Source organism: Macaca thibetana, chromosome 7, assembly GCF_024542745.1.
Source record: "Macaca thibetana thibetana isolate TM-01 chromosome 7, ASM2454274v1, whole genome shotgun sequence".
NCBI classification, from domain to species: Eukaryota; Metazoa; Chordata; class Mammalia; order Primates; family Cercopithecidae; genus Macaca; species Macaca thibetana.
In genome coordinates, this window is record NC_065584.1 from 104407383 (window position 1) to 104427220 (window position 19838).

General features: G+C 38.7%; 1 protein-coding gene across 2 annotated transcripts in view; it reads right to left on the bottom strand.

Moving 5' to 3' along the window:
* AGBL1 (AGBL carboxypeptidase 1) overlaps positions 1-19838 on the bottom strand; it is an 850662-nt gene that overhangs the window by 623027 nt on the left and 207797 nt on the right. For both annotated transcript variants that reach the window (XM_050799227.1, XM_050799228.1), the window contains exon 17: positions 9385-9538. In XM_050799227.1, the coding sequence (XP_050655184.1) occupies positions 9385-9538 (154 nt within the window). The remainder of the gene's footprint in view (positions 1-9384; positions 9539-19838) is intronic.

The window sequence follows — 19838 nt, forward strand, 5'->3', positions numbered from 1 at the left end:
AAAATGGCCATACTGCCCAAGGTAATTTATAGATTCAATGCCATCCCCATCAAGCTACCAATGAGTTTCTTCACAGAATTGGAAAAAACTGCTTTAAAGTTCATATGGAACCAAAAATGAGCCCGCATCTCCAAGACAATCCTAAGTCAAAAGAACAAAGCTGGAGGCATCAGGCTACCTGACTTCAAACTATACTACAAGGCTACAGTAACCAAAACAGCATGGTACTGGTACCAAAACAGAGATATAGACCAATGGAACAGAACAGAGTCCTCAGAAATAATACCACACATCTACAGCCATCTGGTCTTTGATAAACCTGAGAAAAACAAGAAATGGGGCAAGGATTCCCTATTTAATAAATGGTGCTGGGATAATTGGCTAGCCATAAGTAGAAAGCTGAAACTGGATCCTTTCCTTACTCCTTATACAAAAATTAATTCAAGATGGATTAGAGACTTAAATGTTAGACCTAATGCCCTAAAAACCCTAAAGGAAAACCTAGATAATACCATTCAGGACATAGGCATGGGCAAGGACTTCATGTCTAAAACACCAAAAGCAACGGCAACAAAAACCAAAATTGACAAATGGGATCTAATTAAACTAAAAAGCTTCTGCACAGCAAAATAAACTACCATCAGAGTGAACAGGCAACCTACAGAATGGGAGAAAACTTTTGCAATCTACTTATCAGACAAAGGGCTAATATCCAGAACCTATAAAGAACTCAAACAAATTTACAAGAAAAAAACAAACAACCCCATCAAAAAGTGGGCAAAGGATATAAATAGACATTTCTCAAAAGAGGACATTCACACAGCCAACAGACACATGAAAAAATGCTCATCATCACTGGCCATCAGAGAAATGCAAATCAAAACCACAATGAGATACCATCTCACACCAGTTAGAATGGCAATCATTAAAAAGTCAGGAAACAACAGGTGCTGGAGAGGATGTGGAGAAATAGGAACACTTTTACACTGTTGGTGGGATTGTAAACTAGTTCAACCATTATGGAAAACAGTATGGCGATTCCTCAAGAATCTAGAACTAGATGTACCATATGACCCAGCCATCCCATTACTGGGTATATACCCAAAGGATTATAAATCATGCTGCTATAAAGACACATGCACACGTATGTTTATTGCAGCACTATTCACAATAGCAAAGACTTGGAATCAACCCAAATGTCCATCAGTGACAGACTGGATTAAGAAAATGTGGCACATATACACCATGGAATACTATGCAGCCATAAAAAAGGATGAGTTTGTGTCCTTTGTAGGGACATGGATGCAGCTGGAAACCATCATTCTCAGCAAACTATTGCAAGAACAGAAAACCAAACACTGCATGTTCTCACTCATAGGTGGGAACTGAATAATTCGATCACTTGGACTCAGGAGGGGGAGCATCACACACTGGGGCCTATCACGGGGAGGGGGGAGGGGTGAGGGATTGCATTGGGAGTTATACCTGATGGAAATGACGAGTTGATGGGTGCTGATGAGTTGATGGGTGCAGCACACCAACATGGCACAAGTATACATATGTAACAAACCTGCACGTTATGCACATGTACCCTAGAACTTAAAGTATAATAAAAAAATAAAAAATAAAAAATAAATAAATAAATAAATAAAGACGTAAATGCTTAAGAGTTCCTCTGTGCTGTACTCCATGACACCACTATCCTCCTTACCCCAAACTTTCCTCTACATTACTGCCACAAAACTTCCCTCTGAAACAAATCTGATCTTGTCATTTCTCTGCTTTTAATAACATCCTATTAGATCATAATTGTCTTCAATAAAAACTTTTTAACATGAAAAAGAAGGCCACCTATCTTTTAGCCCAACTTACTTTTCCCACTTTATCTGCTGTCCCCATACTCAATCCACAATTCTGTAGTCCTGCACCCTGAGATTTTCCTTTTTTTTTTTTTTTGATACAGGGTCCCACTCTGTCACCCGGGCTGGAGTGCAGTGGCACAATCTTGGCTCACTGTAACCTCCACCTCCTGGGTTCAAGCAATTCTCCTACCTCAGCCTCCTGAGTAACTGGGAGTACAGGTGCATGCCACCACACCCACCTCATTTTTTTTTTGCATTTTTAGTAGAGACGGGGTTTCACCATGTTGGCCAGGCTGGTCTTGAACTCCTGACCTCAAATGATCCACCCACCTCGGCCTCCCAAAGTGCTGGGATTGCAGGCGTTAGCCACCACACCCTGTCACCCTGAGATTTTCAAAGCGCCATATCCAGGTCTCCTTGCTTCTGCATATGCTATGTTTCTACTTGAAAAGACATTGTCCCCATTTCTCTGCATATAGAAGTCTGACTTCAAAGTGTAAATCAATGGCATTGACACTGAATCTCAATTTTTATCATCCATAAAACAGGTGTAACAATTATTGTCGTTCTTAATTCATAAGGTAATTATAAGGACCAAATGATATTATGTAAAACTGTATAAGAATAAAATATTTACATGATAGGGTGTAAGCCAAGCTATTCAACTACCTTTAAGGTTTCATAGTCTTTCCCACCCACTTCAACCAGCCTTGGAAGGAGGAAGGATTCCTGCCCTCTTATTATTAGAGTAACTTGGCCAAAGTGGAAAGCAGAAAGGAGATATTCAACCATTCTTGATGTCATACAGTTTGAGGGTTTGTGTCTGAAGAGGGTAAGATTATGGTGAGTCACTATTTATGTGCAGGCAGATCAACAACAGTGAGAAAAATGAAGAAAAACAAATTTAAGATGGTTTTGATGTGTTTTATATATTTTACTTTCCATGTATTCTCAAGAAAGAGTCAAACTGTTATTCAAATAGTTTTTGGATTGCCAACTGAGCTTTCTTTGAAAGCAAAGCTGTGTCAATACAAGACCACCAAGCACGTGGAGTTTATACAGGTGGCCATGGTGAGTAAAAGTCTCCCTTTGATTTCACCATGAAGATACATCCTCTCTTCTCTGTGCTTCCGCTGAACTTAGTTTCACCCCTGTTCTGTTAAAACTTTCTGTATTATAATGACCTGTTTAACATGACACACACACACACACACACACACACACACACGCACACTCTGTAGATTATGAGTACCTCAGTGACAAAGACTAAATAATACTTATCTATGTATTCCTAATATCTTCAGCCCTAGTTGCCTGAAAACATGGAAATCCCAAGGTAAGAAAAGGCAAGAAAAGGGCACAGTTCAGTTTCTCTAACTCCTTTTATTAAAGATTTCCATGGAGAGAAGTCATTATGCTTTTGTATCTAATTTTTTTAAACTGTACTATTTGTCAAAAGCATCACTTTCCAGAAAAAAAAAAAAAAAAAAAAAAAGATTGCCAAGAGACAAGAGGCTGAGGTCTAGAACTACCTCTGCCACCAACTAGACAGGTTACCTAGATAGTTCAGCTCAAGTCCCTCAGCCCAATCTCTCACCAGCAATTGAGACATCAGGACTCGATAGTCTTTATGGATTGTTAAGCTCTAAAATTCAGTAATCCCATAGTGATACTTGTCCCCACATGCCTCTTGGAGGTACAAAAACAGAAATGTCCAGAGTTGAGAGTTTTGCAGTTCACCTGAGTTTCTGTTTTCCTGGGACCAACCACCGTTGTCACTTCCAGCTCTCCCCAGTGGAAAGCTCTGTTCTTCACACCTGATCAGCAGGCTCAGAAAGACAAAGGCCAGAGAGAGTGGAAAATGATTTGCAAAGAAGCCAAAAGGGGAATTCTGTAACTGTGTATTTTTCCACTCCTTTCTAATTTAAAACCACTTACAAGTGACAATGCCCAACCTGAGGCAGGTGCCACACGGTAGCTCATTACACCCTCGGGACCCCATGTAAATCTTTTTTCTGAGAACAGCTATTGTCTTCCAAGGAAAAGCTTTTAGCATAATGGCAGGCTGAATAGAACATTGCTTTTGTAAGAATATTTTTAAGAAAAAGAAAAAGAAAGGTATTCTTTAACAACTGCAAAAGCAGCCTCTTGCTTTCCCCCACCTCAGGCCCCCTGGAAAGAACAGTGTGTGAGCCATAGGAGACTGTGGCAGGGGAGTGAGATTATCTCACCTCCAGAGACATATAAAGGTTACGCTCTGCTCTTTTAGGTTACAAAAATGCAGGGTGGCGGTGTCTCAGATTGCAAAAAATAGCATATCCACCCCCGCCCCCCGCAGCCACCTTTGTTGTTTCTTGACTTCTCACCAGTAAATCAGTCCGTGACTATTCATTTAGAGAATGAGAGTTTCTAACAGGAGAATGACATTTTCCCTCAGAAAATTCCCACAAATTCGTTCCTTTTCTCAGATCATTCGTGAGTACAGTCAAGACAATGCTGTTACAGGTTCTGAATGTAGAGATGTCCAATTTGGCAATAAAGTTTCTAAGAAAAATGAAGCTTCTATCAGAGATGTAGCTCTCCAAACTAAAATGGGACTCGAATTTCTCTGGGCTAAAATGGTCATTTAGAATGTGAGGTTGTGAGAGAAATGTGGAGAAAATGGAGAAGTTGACAAAGTGATAGCAGCCTTCACCAAGCAGTGTGTTCTGGTTGTATGCATTTCTGGGTAATAGTCCAGTAAAACCAAAGCCTAAAGAGGGGTATCTGGAAATATGTTTGACGGACTCCATATGCAAAATGGAGGTAAGACAACAAGTATAGGAAGGCCAAGAGCTCATTAGTAAGAGGAATTTCCACACAAAGGCAACTCGATCTATGTGAGAAGCAGCAGAAAGCAGGCATGGTTTTTGGGAAATGGCTGAGTCTGGGAAAATTCTTCTTTCCGGGATTAGAAAAATAATGACCCCCAAGACTCTTTATTCTGAATTGCTCTCTAGTTCTACTCAAATTCAGCATCTTCTCCCAGTTCAAATTCAAGAAAGGAGATACCACACCACCCACCCACACATCCCATTCCGGAAGAGTATACAAACTAAAGATAGAAAACTTCTCAAATCTACCTGGAAGTTGCATATTCAAAGGGTATGCTAATCAAAGTACCTATTCACATATAATGTGTTAAAGGATTTAAGTAGGCTAAGTGGAATTATGCCAGACCACCATTAACCAATGGAGACTAGGCTCAGAAGGCACTGCAAAGAATTTCCTGGACTGATCGTGCCTACCAAGCCTATCCCCAAACTGCTTATGGGATATCTTCTGCTCCAACCTGTTGGAGCCCCTGTTCCATTTTATTGGATTCTGTGTGTTCCTCCTCACTCCCGTTCTGCTGTGCAAAATCCAAATGCCCTACCTGGGTTCCTTTAACATCCCAAATCCTACTAGTTAGGAAGGGCCTGGACTTTCTAACTGCCCAATGCCTATTCATCACTGAGAGTCCCTGATGCTAGACTGAGGTGTAGATCCTTTTGTAAAGGTTCCCTGCTATCGTCAATTTCTCCTTAAGCCCTCCTCTTCCACAATGACTTCAGTGACAATCTCCCAGAGGACTTCCCTGTTCACCGTCCCACTGAAAAGGGCAGAGAGTGATTTTGCTCTTGAAGACCTGCCAGCAGTTTGGCTCTGAGGGCTCAAATATCAAGGTGTAAAGTAGTAAGTCTTCTTTATTGGGAGCATTTCAAGAAGGGACTGTCCTCAATTCTCCAAATAGTGATAAAGTACACAGCTGGCAAATCTGGTGACAACTCAACTGAAAATATATTATCAAGAAGGTAAGGCTAAATGTTTCCAGGAATATAACTTTTTAAAAAGAAAATGCTTTTGAAAAATAAATCAAACCAATACTTTTGGAAGACTTTCTGGAGCTCAGACACTGGGAGGAACTAAAAGTAATCAGTAAGTTGTCCTCAATAATATTCAGGTCCAGGACTTTAGACCAGATCATCAAGGCAACCAGCCTTGAGAGGGGAGTTCCCCCAGAGTACCGTAGCCATGGTCTTATTTCCTGGGATGGTAAAGTAAGACTCAAGTAATAATCCCACACCATGGAGAGAAAACCTTTCTTTCCACTCATACCTCCTTATGAGGGGTTAGTGGCAGCTACTGAACCAGAAACTAGCTAAATTGCAACTAAATACAATCCCACACTGAAGCTACCTTAGTCCCTGAGAGGCAGGAAGCAGGTAAAACAATTTAATCTCACCTGAAGGGAGGCCTGGAGGCAGGAGAATCTTGAGCTGCAGGCTCATTTGCTGTTTTCTCCTTCTAAATCAATACATCACATTTTGTAGTTCAAAGGAAATTAAGTAGTTCCATTTCTGATTTACAGGCATGGTTAGTTGCACTTTGAAGGGTAGGTAGTATTTATACTGGGCTGAGTATTTTTTTTTAATTTTTCTTTTGGAAACACAGCAATGGCATGTGTTTATATATTCATATATATATAAAAGAATATATTCATATATATAGTTACTGTATATAGATACTATATATAGTCTATATATAGTTAGATATATACAGTAACTTTATATAAGTATACACACACACACACACACACCCCTACCTTGTACACTTTTTAATTATGTAGCCCTGCTGAAACTGTGCCCCAGCACTGTGGCTCAGGTCATGCAGTCTCAGCTCTGTGCTGGGATCTGACCGGTCTGAAGAAAGGCCTTCAGGCAGAAAGAGTGTTCTTTCTCCCTTCCTGCCACAGTATCTGAAGCATCCACCATGAAAATGCTTCCATTGGGTTAGGAAAGGAACATAAAATTCGTTGTGAGCAAGAAGAGAGTAATACACTTACTTGTGGTCAATTCAGCATAAATGCTTTAACAACTCAGCTAGTGTCTAATAATTTGAGGACAGAATGAGGAAGAGAGGAAGTTATGGCTCCAAGAGTGAAGCCAAAATGTTGATGCTGAACATGTGTATAACGAAGGGGTCAGCACATTTGTTGTGTGTGTGGACTCTGGAATCAGAATAACAATGTTGGAAATCTGTCACCTCTACTGATCATAGTGTTTAACCTTTCTGAGCTCCACTTACCCCATCTGCAAAATAAGGGGTCCAGAAATTAATCCCCATGATGAAAGATACCAATCAGCTACATAATCCATACAAATAATATTTTCAGTGAGTGGGAAAAATAGGATAAAACTTAAAACTCTTCTTGCATAATGTGGAAAGAGAGAAGAGTAGTATCAGAAAGGCACCGGCCTTTGCCACTTTCTACCTTTATGACCTTAGATCACATCCAGGACCAGCTATGCAATTTGCAGGGCCCAGCGAAAAATGGAAAGGTAGGGCCCCTTCTTCAAAACTTTATAAAGAATTTTATAAAGATAGTGACAGAAAAGCATTAAGCAGAGTTCATGGCCCTTCTAAGCAGGAGACCTCTGCAAAGGTATAGGTGACACACCTATGAAGATGGCCCTAACTAGCCCTTTCCTCTAGGTCAAAGCCTGGTTTCCTCAGGATCTAGCTCAATGATTGTCATTTGCAAGTGACAAAAAGAAAATACATAGCATTTATCTGATACTTCTTGAGATTAACATCGGATATGTTAGCATGTGTTGAAAAGAAAAAAAACCTGTTATGATCATAAGAGTGTACACTTACTATAACCCATCTTACAGAGCAAGCAGAAACCAGCCTCTTTTGATTCATATAAGGGTGTACTAAGAGATATTTTTTCTCTTTCTCTCTCTTTTTTCAACAGAACTATTTGTTGGAGTGCCAGAGTATTTAAGTGCTTTTGCATGTTTCAAGTCCTCTTCTTAAAGTAAGAATACTCTCCATATTTATAACAGCAACAAAAACACCAATGTCAGCACAAAATACAAAAATGGAGGCACTTCTATGTCATAATGATACATCAGAGTTCTGCTCACCTCTTTTGTAGAAAAAGAAGCTCAGACTTACACACATCCACTTTCTTAAGTAAATAATGGTTCAATGAAAGTTACCCTGGAAGGACTGTTGTCTCCAGCTCCCAAGCACTGCTCATCTGCCAAGGCGGGGATCCTATGACTGTTATGGAAATTGCTCTTAAATGTATAAAATACAGAAAATAATTTTTGGAAAATCCCTTATTATTCATTAAAGCATTTTAGGGCCTCATTAATCCAGATGGGTTAATCGGTTGTTGATTTGCCAGGTAGTTGAGTATCCATTGTCAGATGCTGATGGGGTGTGAGAAAATATAATTCTGACCCACCAAAGAGTCACCTGAATGAGGCTAGCAATTCATCAGGGAAGGCGGTATCTTCACCAGGAAGGCTGTATCTTCACCAGGAAGGCTGTATCTTCATCAGGGAAGGCTGTACCTTCATCAGGGAAGGCTGTATCTTCCTCAGAGAAGGCTGTATCTTCACCAGGAAGGCTGTATCTTCACCAGGAAAGGCTGTATCTTCATCAGGGAAGGCTGTACCTTCATCAGGAAAGGCTGTATCTTCCTCAGAGAAGGCTGTATCTTCACCAGGAACGCTGTATCTTCACCAGGAAGGCTGTATCTTCACCAGGAAGGCTGTATCTTCCTCAGGGAAGGCTGTATCTTCACCAGGGGAGGTTGTATCTTCCTCAGGGAAGGCTGTATATTCACCAGGGAAGGCTGTATCTTCTGGGGATAAATTAAGCTGGGTGCCCAGTCTCTTCTTTAATCTTCAAAACTTCTCTGTATCACAAAACATTCTTCATTCTTTGGGTTTTTTTGTTTGTTTGTTTTTTGTTTTTTGTTTTTTTCCTACCTAAGTTCTGAAATGATGTTAGAAGTCATTTTCAAAAGCTAGTTGGTAACAGGTCAGTCACACATATGCACTTAGCACAGGAGCCCAACATTTAAAGACATGCATGTGCGTGTGTCTGTGTACATGTCTGTGTCTACGTGTGTCTATGTGTTTGTGTATGTGTCCGTATGTGTATATTTGTGTGTGTCTGCATGTGTGTGCATGAGTTTGGCTTCAACTTTGTTTCAAAGTTCTTAGCTAGAGCCTGTCCACATCTTCAGATACAAATACCTGCAGATACAAATGGTATTCAGGTCATCAAGGGGATTCTTTAGCCAGGGCTTAAAAACTCAACTTTCTTTCTTTCCAAACTTTGACTGAATGAGAGTCACATAACAGCAGTGAGCATAGTGAGAAAAGTCCCTGGATTAGAAGTTGGAAAATATGATTCAGAGTCCTGGTTCTATTTTAAGAGAGGAAGTGACCATCATTAGCAAACTGTCATTTCATCTCCCTGACAGTTCGAATTCATTTCATTTTCTCTCTCTTTAACAACAGAGCAACATTAATGTTTAACCTATGTGTCACACTAATAAAAGTCGGGGGTGTATTTCTACAAAGACAGACAGTCTCCAACCCTTTATGGAGATTTTGATCTAAAAGAGACAGAATGCTTCCAAGACTATAAAGGACACCCTTAGTCAAATCTTCCATGAAGAGGATCCCATTTTACTCACGGAACTGCTCTAGATGCTCATCACTGTTGGACTCAGGCATGGCCGTGATGGTCACCAAGGGACACGGATTCCCTCCCAACGTCTGGCAGAGAACATCTTGCCGGAAGTAGACCTCTTTGAGGTTGACACTCTTTTCCAGGATGTCAAGATGAGTCTGGAGCAGAAATAAAGCAGGCATGTATATTATCAATGTTTTTTATAACAACAGTAATAGAAAACAACAATGGCTTACATATAGTTTAAAAGTGTTGTTGTTAATCTAATCTGTCCTTTATGTATTGGGCCTTGAGTAATTAAAAAGGGGCTATTTCTACTGTCTAGGAGAAGCTCAGTGAGACTGAGCAGGAAGCATCCTACCTGCATGTTTTGGCATAATAGAAGATCTGTTTTCAAGTTGCACTGAAAGCAAGAGGGAGGCGGGCAGGGGCATAAAGTCCTCTTCCTATCACTGTGGCATACAAGGAAATGATAGAAAATGGAAACTCAGAAGGGTCAGGGAGGGGGTGGAGGAGGATTATGAAAAGTGTGGTAACGGGTACAATGTACGTTATTTGGGTGATGGTACACTGAAAGTGCTGGCTTGACCAACTTTACTCAATCTATGCATGTAACAAAACTTCACATGTAACCATAAATTTGTACAAATAAAAAAATAGCAATCAATGTAAAAAGAAAAGAGACAAATCTAAGCATGCTTTCTTTAAAATAAAATAAAATAATGTGGTTATCATGAAAATAGAACACACCCAGAACACTGGAGAGAATGAGACAGAAAACTTCAACAGCACATAGTATCACAAGGCCAAGTAATAGGGAGAATTGTGAGCACATTGAAAAAATAATAGACGTGATTAATCCAGGTGGACTGCTAAGCTAAAAGAACAAGTAACAAATAGCAACAGATTTTCCTACCATACCTCCCCATTTCAATACTCATTTAAAAAACAAATACAAAAATGGAATAGCCATTGAAATTAGGACACCTGGTTAACAATCTTTTTTTTTTTTTTTTTTTGAGACAGAGTCTCACTGTGTTGCCCAGGCTGGAGTGCAGTGGTATGATCTCGGATTATTGCAACCTCCACCTCCCAGGTTCAAGCGATTCTCCTGCCTCAGCTCCCGAGTAGCTGGGATTACAGGCACCCACTACCACACCCAGTTAATTTTTGTACTTTTAGTAGAGGGGGGAGGTTTGCCGTATTGGCCAGGCTGGTCTCAAACTCCTGACCTCAGGTGATCTGCCCCGCTTGGCCTCTCAAAGTGCTGGGATTACAGGCATGAGCCACCACATCCAGCCCCTGGTTAACAATCTTTAAGAATTCTGAAGAAATTCTCCCTAATCAAAACAGGGGCACCAGTCATAAAGAGGCTAAGAGATTTTCCCCCACCCGCACTGCATCCCCCGACAGTGGAGACCTCAGTAACCAGAGGGAAACACTGCCCCTGTGCAGCACAAGAATACCACTGCCCAAAAATTATCCTCCCAGCTTAAAATTTAGAAAGTTTTTTCCACAATCAAGTAGGTATTAAGAGGTCCAAGGAGAAACCACCCACCTTGTTTCTTGACAAATAACTAGCCTGCTAGGTAAATGAAACAAAAAAACTTATGAATTTTTTAATAAAATGAATATGTAAATATATTGACAAATATGTAAAATATATGGAAAGGGATGTAGTGTCTTCAAAAGGTAGAGGAAGTATTTACACGTGGAAAGAATTTACTACAGATGGTAAGAATAGTGGCCCCCAAAGATGTTCATGTTTTCACCTTCAGAACCTTTGGTAGGATACCTTACATGGTGAAAGGGACTTTGCAGACATGCTTAGATTAAGGGTCCACTTGAAATGGGGAGGTCATCCTGCACTATCCAGTTAGGGCCAATCTAATCACAACATGATTAAAAACAGAGACCCTTTCCTGGCTGCAGAGAACCATTGCTGGCCCCGTAAGACCTCAGTCTTCCCTTGCTGGCTTTGAAGATGGAGAAAGGCATCATCAGCCAAAGAATGCAGGTGGCCTCTAGAATCTGGAAAAGGAAAGGAAACGCATTCTGCCCGCAGAGCCTCCAGAAGAAATGCAACCCCAAAACTCTGGTCTTTGCCCAGTGGGATTCATGTCAAACTTCTAACCTAAAAAGCTGTACAATTTTTTTTTTAAAAGGACCTGTTCCTGTTGAAGCTACTACATTTTTAATAATTTGTTACTGAAGCAATAGACAACTATTACACAAGGGAACAAGAATGTCCTAAAGTAAGTACAAATCCCAACATCTGAATAGGAGTAGACTAAAACCTATTTGTACTCTACTGAAATAGTTGAATTGCAAGGAAAAAGAAAAAGAGACAAGAAAAGAAAAGATTACCAGATAATTATATGGCCTTTCTCTAGCCTCGGGGACACCTGAAAATTTGACCTTGAGTCATATTCTCCTTAAAACTGAGAACCAAAATCATTTACCTACACACAGCTTACCGTCTACATTAACATGACTTTATTATTCCCCAACCTTCCCCTATTATTCCCCAGCATAACTTTACTGCTATGGGAAGACAGAAATTACAAATAAATATATTTTTCATTTCAGGAATATCTCATCAACTCTTCAATAGAAAGCATCAACCCATCTTTGAGCCAAGATTCTTCAAATCCCTCTTCTCACCTCTTTTCAAAATCCTTACCTTACAGTGTCCACCAATCTTAAACCATTACTTCATGATCCTTACCCAATCCTAATCAATCCCCCCTACATTAAATAAATATCTGCCTTTAAGCCAGGCTTTAAGGTATCAGTAAATATCCCCACCTTGCCCTCTGCCCTTTGAGACACTAGTAAGATTCTGTCCCATTCTTTCTCCTTTAGTAAATTTGTTTCCTACTACTGCTGGAATCACCAAAAATTTTGTACGTTAAGACAACACAAATTTATTTTCTTATGGTTCTGAAGGCCAGTAGTCTAAAATGGGTCCCACTGGGCAAAATTCAAGGTGTCAGCCGGGCTGCATTCCTTTTGGAAGCTCTATACAATATCTCTTCCTGTGCCTTTTCCGGCTTCTAGAGGTCACCTGCATTCCTTCACTCATGGTACCTCCCTCCACCTTCAAAGCCAAAAATTGCATTACTGACTTCTGCTTCCATTAAGTCCCATCTTTTTCTCTGGCTCTGATTCTTTTATCTCATTCTTTTACTTATAAGGACCCTTGTGATTACCCTGCACCCAATCCAATAATCAAGGATAATCTCCCCATCTCAAAGTCCCTAATCACATCTTCAAAGTACCCTCACCATGTAAAGTAACATCTTCACAGGATTGGGATATGGAATTTTGGAGGTCCATTATTCTGCCTACCATGCTAACATGAGCAATAAACCCAACTGTGTCTTAGAAACAGGTTGTTCTTGTGATGTTCCAGAGAGCCAGGACTTGACACAATACTAAGTAAAGGAATTATAAGAAGCATGTTTATACAAGATTCAAGATAAATGAGAATCCAGCAGAGGCCCGTGTATCTAATCAAATCTTTGTACTTAATTGTTATGATTGTCCCTCAAGGAACGAGGATCAGGTATTGATGAGATGCAACTGCATTGGGGATTGGGAAGGAGCCACATACCCCTGAGAATACAAGATGACTAACTACACATACACAAACACACACACACAACCTAGACAACTAGCTAAGCATGAAATCTGAAGGAAGCCCAAGGCTGATAGTATTCCTAGGCTGAGACGGTTATGTTCCACTCAACCTAATCTCTCATGACCATATAATTCCATAGTGAGGAGTTACTAGGACAAAGTAAGCTGTACCTGGGAGTCCAAAGACTCTCACTAAGCCCTTTCTATGTGTGCTGTTCTGTTTCCCTCTCTGTATTCTTTCTTATGGATAGTAAATTTAGTTCTGGATAAAGCCTAACCTGTGTGTTTGATTGCCAATCTTAACTCACTGCTCATTGTTGCATAGAATGACACTTGTACCCTACACTGAAGATTATTTTTAAACATGTATGTGTCTCTGTGTGGTGTCTCTGTGTGTGTGTGTGTGTGTGTGTGTGTGTGTGTGTGTGTGTATGAATAAATCCATTGTACATATATATATATACAAAAAAATCATTCTTGGCTCATATTTATTCTGCAACACTACATCCTAGAGGAAATGAGTACTGCTTAAAGCTTGAAAGTAGAAGAGATTATAATCTAATAAACCTATATCCAACCAAGTTTTTGCTCATCAGCAAATGTAGCATACATGCTCAAACATGCAGGAGCTCAGACAAAATATCACCTTATCTTTATTGACAATAAGGACTTGGCCCAGGTGCAGTGGTTCACACCTGTAATCCCAGCACTCTGGGAGGCCGAGGCGGGTGGATTGCTTGAGCTCAGGAGTTCAAGACCAGCCTGAGTAACATGGTGAGACCCCATCTCTACTAAAAATACATAAAAATTGACGGGCATGGTGGTGCACACCTGTGGTCCCAGTTACTTGGGAGGCTGAGGTGGGAGGATCACTTGAGCCTGGGAGGTCAAGGCTGCAGTGAGCCCAGATAAAGTCACTGCACTCCATCCTGGGTAACAGAGCAGGACCCTGTCTTAAAAAAAGAAAAAAAAAAGAAAGAAAAGAAGGACTTCAAGACACACTTCAGCTGCCCCCAAATCAAACAGAAAAGCAATATAAAAAGACTATAATAAAATCCAGTTAAACAAGCTTACATCTAAATGACTATATAAAAATATGGTTACTATATTAACATAAACACTAAAAAATCATTCTTTAGGAAGACAATACACATTATAAAATTTTGATGTCATCACCTAGCTCTAAAATGAACTTTAAAAGAGATGTACAAGGGAGGAAAAAGGTGGAACAAAATGTTAATGTTTTCAACTCACATAGATACAGAAATATTATTTAATTCTTGAAAATTGAAAGGCAGTACTTAGTATTATGCCAAATGCAAACTCTCTAGAATATCACTAGAACAATGGGTCTCTAAAACAGAGTTGAGTTTATTGCTTATGTTGGTGTGGTAGGCAGAATAATGGCCCTCCAAAGATGCCCATATTCTAATCCCTCCAACCTGTGAAGATGTTATTTTACATAGTAAAGGAACTTTGAAGATGTGATTAGGAAATTTAAGATGGGGAGACTATCCCAGATCATCAGGTTGGGTGCCGGGTAATGACAAAGGTCCTTATAAGTGAAAGAAGGAGATAAGAAGTCAGAGTCAAAGAACGAGATGGGATGTAATGGAAAAAGAGGTAAGAGGCATGCCATTTTTGGCTTTGAAGGTGGAGGGAGGTACCATGAGCCAAGGAATGCAGGAAATCTGGGTTTACATTCTGGTTGTGTGGATTCTGAAAAAACTGATGTAAATTTTTTATTTAACCTCATTGTGACTTAGTTTTCTCATCTTTAAAAGGCACATAAAAATATCATTACCTATCTAATGCAGTGGTTGCTATAATTTAGTCATATAATGTATGTGAAGAGCATCTGTTATGTAGGAAACAATAAATGTTAGCTGTTATTGTTAATGGAGAAGTATAAGTTCAAATATACTCTTTTTAAGCAGTAAAAAGAAAGCACTAGTAAAATTATAAACTCTGAGGGTGAAAAAAATGAAAGAAATGATGGTCCACATTGCATAAGAAAAAAGAAAGAGAGACAACAGCAGTGAAGCATGGAAAATAGCATGAAACCAAAATGACAAGTAACAGTAAAAACTGTTTAAGTATAAACAGGCTAATCAGCCTTAATAATGACAAAAACTTGGATTACTTTTTAAAATCCCACAGCATGTTGTATATAAGAGGTACTTTTAAAGAGAAAGGAAAAAAAAATTATGTGTATGAGAAATGCTCTTATATTATCTCTTTATTTTGTTTGCCTCTGTTCAAACATTTTAAAGGAGAAATATTGAAACTAAAAGCATAAGCAAACATAAATTAAGGCAGGCATGGCAATAGTAATATACAACGAAGCCATATTCAAGATCAAGTGCATTAAATGGGATTTTAAAATCTTATTTTGATAAAGGGCAAAATTCACAATGAACATATAAAATTCATAAATCTTAAGAATCAAATAATATGGGATTCGAATATATAACACAAAAAATAACAGAAAGAGAAAAAAATTATTCTCAGAGTGGGAGATTTTAAGATAGCACCTGGGTCTTGAATAAATCAACTGCGTAAAACTAATAATATAAGGTATTTGAACAATATTGTTTTTGTAGACATATGTCAAATTTTGTCTTTCCAGAGAAAAATTTTTTCTCAAATATTCACGGAAATGTAGCAATAATTAATCATATATACAGCTATTAAAAACTCATTAGATTCTTCCCCCCAAAAAAGCAGAAATTATACAAATCACATTTTCTGACAATTAAATGAAATTAGACTTAAATAAAAACGGTTTTCAAAACAGCAAAAATAAAATAACCACTAGAGAATAGAAAATACCCTCTTAAAAGAAGCTTACTGGAAAAAAATTCCGGTAAGGAATTTTTTTAGGTTACAAAATAGGTTTTGTAAAATAGGTTACAAAAATCAATATTAAATTATTAACTAAAGCCCTGATATAAGAAGTAGACATCTGGGTATCCCAGGAGAGATGGCACAGAGGAAGAATGGAAATGTCTCCATCAGAATATCAGTCATGTTTCTAAGTCATCCTGGAAAAGGAAAATTCCAGCTCCTTAGTTAAGAAGGCATGGATAGTGCTGGATTCAGATTATAGTCTCTGTGATCATAAACAAATTACTTTTAAGATTTTTATAAACATTTGAGTGAAAGCTGCTCTCAGTATTCTTTATTACCAAAATCCAGACTAAATGTAACTTGCCTCACAATTACTATCAAGATTCCAGGGCTCTAAAGCCAGAAAGGGAAACTTGGTTGCAGCATTTCCCAAAATATATCCCGTAGTGTGTTAGCAAGTGCTGTGGTGTGAACAAGGAGATGGAGGAGGCAGGAAATTCATAGCCAAAGTGCTTAGAAAATGTTGAGTTAAAGAAAATGAAAACATTTCCGTGGATGCAAGATTTCTCAGATTCTTTAATATTTCAATATGCATTGTGAACTGTTAGAAGAAAAACTAGTACAAGTGCTTCATAAATTTAGATGACCATTAAACTTTTCTTCTCTAAACATCTCAAGAGACTGAAGTGCTACAGACTATGTTTTGGGAAACACTGTCTTGCTGAATTATCTCTATGAGCTTGCTCTCTCTCTCTCTCTCTCTCTCTCTCTCTCTCATTAAATCTGTTTGTTACATTTTATTGTGGCCACATGGGTCCTTGCCAATGGTGAAGCTTTCCCAACAAAAGGCCAAACATTAACTCAGACACCTCTAGTCAATTGATTTTTGACAGAGGTACCAAAAACACGCAATGGGGAAAGGACAGTTTCTTCAATAAATGGTGTTGGGAAAACTAAATATCCACATGTGGAAGAATGAGAATTGATCCCTTATATAAGGATCAACTGAACCTAAGCATAAGACCTGAAACTGTAAAGTTATGAGACAAAAACATAAGGAAAAAGCTTCATAACATTAGTTTGGGAAGTGATTTCTTAAATATGACCCCAATAGCACAGACAAACAAAGCAAAAATAGACAATAGGATTCCACCAAACTAAAAGGCTTCCACATAGCAAAAGAAACAATTCACAGAGCAAAGAGACAACCCACAAATTGGGAGAAAATATTTGCAAATCATACATCAGATAAGGGGCTAATATCCAAAATATACAAGGAACACAAACTACACAGTAACAAGAAAACAAACAACCCTATAAAAATGGGCAAATGGCCTCAATAGGCATTTCTGAAAAGAAGATATACAAATGGACAACAGATACACACATAAAAAATAATGTACAACATCTCTAATCATCAGAGACATGCAAAATAAAACCACATGAGATACCACTTCACACTTGTTAGAATGGTTATTATCAAAAAGATGAATGACAGCAAGTGCTGGTGAGGATCTGGAACCCTGAACACCATTGGTGGGAAAGTAAATTAGCACAGCTATGTTGGAAAACAGTATGAAGTTTCCTCAAAAACTTAAAAATAGAATTACCATACAATCCAGCTATCTCACTTCTGGGTATATCCAAAGGAACTTAAATCAGTACATCAAAGAGATATCTGTCTACACCCCTATGTTCAGTGCAGCATTATTCACGAGAGCCAAGATATGGGAACAACCACAGTGCCCACTGATGGAGTGACACACACATACACACACACACACATATATATTATATATATACACATACACATATACATATATACATACATACACAATGGATAACCATTCAGCTTTAAAAAACAGGAAATTCTGTCATTTGCAACAACATGGATGAGCCCAAAGGACACATGCCAAGTGAAATGATGGGTGCAGAGAGACAAATATCACATGATCTCACTTATACATGGAATATAAAAAAGTCAAACTTATAGAAGTAGAGAGTAGAATAGTGGTGCAGAGCCTGGAGGAGCGGAAACAAAGGGGAGGAATGGAGAGATGTTGGAGAAAGGGTACAAAATTTCAATTAGACAATAGGAATAAGGTCTGGTCATCCATTGCATAGTATAGTAATCATAGCTCATAATAATATACTGAATTACTTCAAAATCCCTAAAAGAGTAATTTTAAGTGTTCTCACCACAAAGAAATGATAAATATGTGAGGTGATAGATATGTTTATTAGTCTGGTTTGATCAATCTGCAACATATACATGTATCAACACATCACATTGCACCCTATAAATATAAGCAAGTATTATTTGTTAATTAAAAATGAAATAAAAATCATAAATAAAAAAAAAGAAAAGAAAAAGAAAAAAGGGAAAAGGGGGAACAAATAAATGAAAAACAAAAAGCAGTAATCATCATTCTGTGATATTACAATTAAGCCATAGCTCTTTGGTGCCTGATATCAAACTTTAAAAAAATAATAAAATCTAGATTTTACAAATCAGATACGGAGAAGCAGGTTAGGCAGAAGGTTGGTCTATAGAAGCCACCAAGCACTATTAGCTATGAGAGACAAAAAGTCAAAAAGGTATCATAGGGCACACGAACACTGTCCTTCAAAATAGTGTTGGCTGGACAGGCTCCCAAGTAGCAAATGTGGGAGAAGGCAAAGCCTGAAAGTTTTCTTCTCTCATGAGTTCTCTTTTAATTTGTTATTATTATTACATTTTCCACAATAATATTACAAATCAACAAATGCCTAATATTCTTTTAGCTTAAGCTCACTGTGTTAGTCCATTCTCATGCTGCTAATAAAGACATACCTGAGACTGGGTGCTTTGTAAAGGAAAGAGGTTTAATGGACTCACAGTTCCACATGGCTAGGGAGGGCTCACAATCATGGCAGAAGGTGAAAGAAGAGCAAAGGCATGTCTTACATGGTGGCAGGCAAGAGGGCATGTACAAGGGAACTCCTCTTTGTAAAACGATCAGATCTCAAGAGACTTATTCACTATCACGAGAACGGCATGGGAAAGACCTGCCCCCGTGACTCGATTAATTCCCACGACATATGAGAATTATGGGAGCTACAATTCAAGATGAGATTTGGGTGATGACACAGCCAAACCATGTCACTCATTTTCTGTAAACTGCAATTTTTCATGGATCCATCTCCCTGCACCCCTCAATGAAATCTCCCTCCTGTTGGACCTGCCATCAGGTCCAGCAAGTATCTAACACTTCTACTTTTAGGGGATTATTTTGGCTTCAGTCATATAAAAGATTGCTAGAAGTAAACCAAGTATAAATTTCTGTTGGATTTCCTTTTGCAAAAATGTTTTTGTCCTGTTCTCCTAAATATGATCTCCCATCTCAGGTCCAGAAAAGTTATGCCTAATAGGATATTGTGGAGATCATTGATGAGAAAAGTAGGACCTCTGAATGCATGTGCCAATTGACTGTAATTACAGCCCTGTGGAAGCCACATGGGTGGGTTTCTTTATAAAAATGTGAATGAGTTCAAGGCAATTGTAGAAACCCCCAGAGAGATTGACTTCTTAAAAGAAAATCCTGTCTGTGAACAATATCAAGCTGGTAACTTTAGCCTGCGGCCTCATCCTGTGTCTCTCCACAGGAGTCCTCAGTCTCCCTTTCCTTTATCAACTACTCCCTTAAAACTTCGATAAAAGACTTCCTTGACCTCAGCAGGGTAAGCTGCTGATGTCTACTGATAAAGTGAGAAGCACTGTGCACTCAAAAACCATTCATTTTCTATTGTTATCCCCTAAACTGCTGCACTCTCTGTTCCCCTAATTTAGAAGAAAGTCCACTCCGAAGGAGATAGCCTATTTTATTTGTCTCCTGCCTAGATCTCAGTTGTTACTTAAACATACTCATCAGAGAATCAAAGACTTCTTATCACAAGACAAGAACAAATAACACATTTAAGCTAAAT